The sequence below is a fragment of the Channa argus genome, chromosome 12 (genome assembly GCF_033026475.1).
Source record: "Channa argus isolate prfri chromosome 12, Channa argus male v1.0, whole genome shotgun sequence".
Lineage (NCBI taxonomy): Eukaryota > Metazoa > Chordata > Actinopteri > Anabantiformes > Channidae > Channa > Channa argus.
In genome coordinates, this window is record NC_090208.1 from 10,228,601 (window position 1) to 10,235,095 (window position 6,495).

General features: G+C 38.4%; 1 protein-coding gene across 4 annotated transcripts in view; it reads right to left on the reverse strand.

The window, feature by feature from the left end:
- Positions 1-4,128, reverse strand: part of LOC137137247 (protein phosphatase 3 catalytic subunit alpha) — a 68,048-nt gene extending 63,920 nt beyond the window's left edge. For 3 of the 4 annotated variants that reach the window (XM_067523269.1, XM_067523267.1, XM_067523268.1), the window contains exon 1: positions 3,835-4,127. In XM_067523269.1, coding sequence (XP_067379370.1) covers positions 3,835-3,895 — 61 coding nt within the window. In that variant the 5' untranslated portion in view covers positions 3,896-4,127. Of the gene's footprint in view, positions 1-3,834 lie in introns of all 4 variants that reach the window. The other variant, XM_067523266.1, reaches the window with a different exon arrangement.
- Between the last annotated feature and the right edge of the window lie 2,367 nt (positions 4,129-6,495).

A 6,495-nucleotide genomic window follows, 5' to 3' on the forward strand; every position in this document is an offset into this window, starting at 1 on the left:
TACAAGTCAGCGAACTCCGAGGAGTCGTTTCAATACCAGCATGTGGCTACACAAATAATAACCGTGATCATAATTCAGTCTTCCATGATGTTATGATAATGACCACGCACCGGATCAAACAAACCTTGCACATAATTCATCTGTCTGACCAATCACAGACTATGTTTAATCAATTACCGTGCATATTAATTGTATTAATGATAGATTGGTATATAAGCCATCTATAAAAAAGTGTTATAGATAAAAAAAAATCTAATGCTAAACAGTCAGTTATTTTAGCTTTAATGTTAAAGTAAAATATAAACTATTTATTGTGTTGTATTGTTCTTCGTAACAATACACAATTTTAATAAATGATCAAATTCTCAGGCAACTATCATAAGCATCTAAGACTAAATAGCCCCCCGACAGCTTTTCCCAGAGTAGCAAACAAATGACACTGAAACAGTCGAACATAAGAAGAAATGACAGTATGTGCGAAAACAAAGGGTTGAGTCACTGACAATTTGATCTGCAGTTTTCTGATTTCACAAAATATGGCAGTGTGAAATTTAAACAAAATTACACGCCACATCAAAATCACAAACAGCCTCAGAAGTAAATATAAATCCCTTCACCTCTCCATAGTAATCTGATTACCATATAAATAAAGCTAATGACAAGGTTTATGCACGCTGATTAGGAAATACGACTCGCAATGACAACAACTCAAAGAAAAATCCTTCCAAATGATTATATTGCTGTATCACTGTGTTTACACTCGACAAGAAATAAACACTGGGATGGCACACACGTCAGCCTTTGAACATGAAGCAGCGCCATATGCAGGTGATCACACACGCCATGAGGATCAAGTATGTGGCATTACTTAATGTTCTGTTCTATAAATGACTACCAGCGATCCAGCTGGAATCAGCGCAGCGTCGCTGTCACCACCATGTCTCCAACCCATGCATGTCTGAGCATGGGAGCCTGTCCTCAAAAGTCAAATGTCAGATGTTATCCATCCACACTCAGAGAGAAGGACGCAGCACACCACTGGGGGCTCGGAGGCCCTGCTTCTCAGCTGGTGACGGAAAAACACCATTAGTGAGGTCGTTTCACTTTGGAGCGCAGTGGCAGTCACGAGTGCGCCATGGTAACAACATTACTGTTTATTTATATTATATCTAACCAACAGTAGCACTAGTGCAAACTATCATATGGTGTTCAACTTTAGACCACGACATTGTTTCCACGCTCAGTCTCACAGAGTTAGATTATTGCCCATAATCTGTGTACGTGCAAATACTAAATATTTTGTTACAAGATAAGTCAGATGAATGATATTGGCTAATCTAAACCAAAAAAAATAAAAAATAAAACATAGCTGCTCAAAAGAAAATTAAGCAGAAGCTACTTTATCTAAAAATATATGGTTTAAGTAACTTCTTAAAGCAAAAAGATCCTACATTTACTGGTTTTAAGCTCTTTAATGTAAATATTTGCTGGATTTCCATGTTTTCTATTACATTAAATTGGGTTAAGCATTAGATTAACCCAAACTTCTTTGGCTTATGAGCAATAGGAGTATGTGAATAGTTTATAGGCTTTTTTTGTGACATTTTACAGGACAAGAGATTTATTAAGCCGTATTACTTGCACCCGAACAACTAATAATTGTAGCAAAAAAAAAAACGACACTCAGCAATCAGCATTGTCCTAATTCACAGCATAATCCTTATTTGAATTTTACCAAGCCTTTAAAAAAAATGAAGTCAAATATGCAACAATATCACACAATTGTCCTATAAAACAGGTGAAGTCCGCTACATGTCTCGCTATTATACAGTACTGAAGATTGCTCGTACATTTCAGTTCATTTCTGTCAGGAATAAAAAGATGCTGACAATTACACAAAGTCTCCTGCCTTAGCTGATTAAACTCATCTCAGTAATTACAATGCAGCAGTGGCTTTCAGGAACATCATGGTGATTCCTTTTGAAAACAGGTGGATGCAGGGCACTTACGATAAGTTGGACTGACCCCTTGTCGCGGTGCAAACTAGGCAGCTGAAAACAAATTACTTCACACCTATGGCCTACAGTTATTTTGCAGAGGTGCTTTGTACACAGCCAGGTCCTGTGTTGTCATAATACTGATGCATTACCAAAACACAGACTCCTCAAAACTTCTTGAATGAATAATGAGTTGAATTACTTTGTTGATCTCAACATCAGGTGGAGAGGTGAGCCCCAGAAAATGGCTTCTCAGATTCACTGGCAGCCCCTCTAATGATTAATCAATACATTTCAACCTGATTAAGAGCACAGCAGACAGCTGAGCAAGGAAGCACTGGAAAGAAAAAAAAAAAAATACAGCCCTGAGACAATGCATCTCATCTGGGTTAAACAGCTATGTAAGAAAGGAAAAAAATAACTTCAGATTCATATAAACACGACCAGCCAAGTCTCCCAGTGATCCCGTTAAACCTCTTCAAAACCCATACTTGTCATATCTATTTTTCATTACCCTTCAAGTTGGTTGAGACTGTTCTGGGGGGGGTCTCTTCGTCTCTTGAAATATTCATTACAAAAGCACCCAATACATGCTGAGAGTCTTTTTTAACCCTCAACCCCCTTTTGCCCCCCTTTTCTGAGCAAAAACGTGTTACCAGTTTTGTTAAACAATTTCTCACAAGGGCACAAGCATAAGGAAATTATGATGTGTGTTTGTGCAAGAGCTTAACGAAGCATCACTCATTTTAATGTAGTGTATAGTGAATGATTCCAGTATTGGTCACTCAGACACTGAAGCATCGCTTTTTTTTTTTTCTCTCTGCCAAATCTTGCTGTTGTTTAATGGTCACAGATGTTCTGATCATTTCAAAAGGTTTCAGCTAAGCCTCAGTAAAATTACTCCACAATTCCCCTCCTGTGCTTGTGCAGACTCAAGTTGCTGCACATGTGTGTTGTCAAGTCATGAATTCCGGAGAAGAGTCAAGAGACTCGCAACCGGTGCTGGATCAAAATCAGCCTATACAAATAAACACATTCTGTCACCTTACTTCTGCAAAGGCATTTGCATGCGTCTCCCAATGTGAGGAATTTCTCTTAGAATCATGTTTTTGGACACATAAATAGACCGAAAATGCCTGTGGAGAGCTGCATTTAAGCCAAATTGTAATGCTGCTTCTCTGTGAGCAAGGGCTTAGGTAGCCTCGAATACAACCTTTATTGCACTCTCATGGTAGGCAGCAAAGGTGGAATGCCAGACCTGTAAACACAGGAGGGAGGAAGAACCACCCTGTATTGCATGAATTCTGAATGCACGCCATGAACACCCCCCAAATGTCAGATTACAAAACATGGGCGACATCAAGTAGTATTATGCAATAGTGGTCGGGGGGGGAAGAAGCCTTGGTAAAACTACGCTTGGTGTTGTTGCATGCAAAAATGAGGGGGGGGGAGGACAAAAATCGCCCTTGGGTTGATTGTAATGGTTGTGAAATATCTGCATGCATACTGTTAAGTGTGTGCACTTGTACGTGAATCAAACTGTCTCACTGTTTTAATGGAAAGTGTATCACTCCTCACGGGCACAACGTGACACAATTCTAGCTAAATCCAAGCTCAGGTCTACATAAGTCGAGTTAGCCTCACTTCCTAGTTGACTGCTGCTGTAAAAGCTCGGCTAACACCCTTCTTCCTCCATAGCCTGCAAACAAATTTCGACTACATTTGCTGGTGCTGCTGCTGCTGCTGCTGCTGCTGCGACGACTGTGAATTCTTCCAAGTCTGCTTCTGCTTCTGCTGATTCTCATTTCAGCCTGCCATGAAATAGATCATTACTTACATTTCACCACCCTGTCCGTCGTAGATAACTTCGGTTCATCATTCGGCTTGTTTTCAGACATTTCCAGTGTGATATAATATTGAGATATAGCAGAAACGAGACTGAAAACGGCCGCTGTGTTGCTCCCAGCGAACAACTCTTGAGTCTATCCGAGGAAAGAGACCGCGGTGATCTCACTCCGTCCTATCAGCGGCCAAAAATACTTGCAACAGGGTTACAATTTCACCGCCGGTGCTGGAGGAGCTGCTCTGTCTGATTTACTGTTACTCTGTCAACTCTCTATCAAGTTGTCTGAACGCAGTGTGCACTCAAACGTGCTCGCCCGCTAGGTCCCGCCCCCTGCCCACAGCGACTCTTCCCATTGGTGGAGAGCAGCAGGCTCATCAAAGCGCTGTTTCCGAGTCAGTCTGCCCGGTTGTGAATAACTCTATGAATTACTTATCATAAACTTGTAACACATTTGAATATGGGTGTAATAAAAAATAAAGGAACAACAACTAATTACTTAACATATGTTTAGGAATGCATTCAGAACATTTTCTGAATTTAGCCAAAGAAACTTTGAAAATACATTTTGAATTACAGTTACCTATGGAAACCAACTATAGCCAAAGAAAAGAATAACAATATGAGAAGATATAAACATACTTGTGATATACTTGGTTTAGTCATAGTTACTGGGTAGACTAATTATCTTGTCCATGGGCACTGACAAATAAGCTTCATAAAAATGGAGAACACTGTCTTAATTAAACTTTTTATTACTTTCTCTTCTGCATATGAAACAAAGTTGTACATTTTTTATTTACATGATTTTTTCTTAAAATGCACAAAAACATATGTTGAATTTAACAAAATAAAAAATAACCTAAGAATATATATATATATATGTGCCTTTGATTATTTGTATCATCAAAAATCAAGCAAAACAGTGATTTTATTTCTTTGTTTTTAAGCTAAAGCTCTGTTCCCAGAGCCTCTTAATTGATCAGAAAGCAACACTGTCTTAAAGTGGCTCTCCTTAAGTCCCGTTTCCTTAACAACAAAAGCCTCATTCTCACTGAATGTATCACAGACAATAACCTGGATTTTCTCTGCTTAGCTGAAACCTGGCAACAGCTGTCAGGCCATTACAAACTGAACAGTGTACACCTACAGGATTCAGGCTAGAAGTTAACTATTAAAAACATGTCAACACAACTCACATCCTAAACCAAGTTTCTCTTTCTTCTTTTACCTGTCTGCTATTCTGACTCAGCATTGTGTCATCTCCACATCTATTCTCCTGCTTAGCAACATCTATATAATGATCCGTTTTTTTTTCTTACTTTAGAGGGCTATACAAATCCATTATTATTAAGGATAACACACATTATTCAATATGTCTGTAAATGTGTTAGTATTGGCCAGCTGCCTTCAGTGAGGAGAATGCAACCAATGAAAGTGAACACTCTTGATTTACTATAATAAACAATTTAAAGAGATATTAATAAAGATATTAAGTGATAATCATAAAGCAGAAAGCTCTTGATATATAAAAATTACAACTTTTAAAATTACTATATGCACACTAGCATGAAACTTGAAATCAATGTGCTCTGCACCTCCTCTCGTATGCATCTGCATAATCCCTATAGGTATTAGTCATTATCAAATTACAATTAATAGGAATGATGCAAAATCGTACTAATCATGGAAAAATTGTTGACATTCCTGTAGCTTTACCTTCTCATTATATATAATACAGCTGATTTTATTGATAGTGTGATTAACTCTTTTTAATTCAGAGAAAAAAGAACTTCCATATCTCAGGGCCAAAATAATCTGGTCTGCAATAAAGGGACTGGAGATGAAAATTAGCATTAAAGACTAAACTCTAACTCTGATATAATAATATTGCAACATGGTCTCATACAAATAAAATGTTATATAATTATTTGCTACTTCACTTGTCATCATGTTGCTGGCTTTTAGCCTACAGTAACTTTGCTGCATGCTTCAGAAGGTTCAGTTTGTTCAATTCAAGTCGCTACAGATTCAATAAAGGTATTCACCCCCTGGCTTTGTGCTCATCTTGGACAAGTCATATACAGAAAACGCCAGTGATTAAAAGTGTGTGGATCTCCATGCATGGGAACAGCATGATCTGTCAGTGGTGAGTCACCTAACACACAGCACTGACAATTTGCATAAAGGAGACCACAGCTTTCACCTGCTCAGTTGTGTATTTAAGTTACCCCACTGCTGCTCAAAGGAAATAAATGGTGGCAAACGGCTATTAGTGAGATGCTGGTGCAGTGTGAGTCAGTTGTTTGGCAGGAGGAGGCAGTAAATGAAGACTTGAATTTTACATTTCTCTCAATGAGAGTGTGTGTGTGTGTGTCTATGTGTAGCAGGTCACAACATCTCACAGCCTTTTAATCTCTGCCTGTAATGGAGACATTCACACCAGATCATTAGTATTAAGACGCCTCAGCTTCTAGTGCTCTGTCTTGCACTCATTGTGCTGCAGACTTAATTAAACTAGTTGGGTTTGTCACCTTCAGGTCAACTGTTGTCTATCTTTCTCTTTTTTTTTTTTTTTGCACACAGACCTTTACATTTGTAGGGGATCATACAAAATACTCAGCATTGCTCTGAGAGTAATAGTAGTAAATTTAT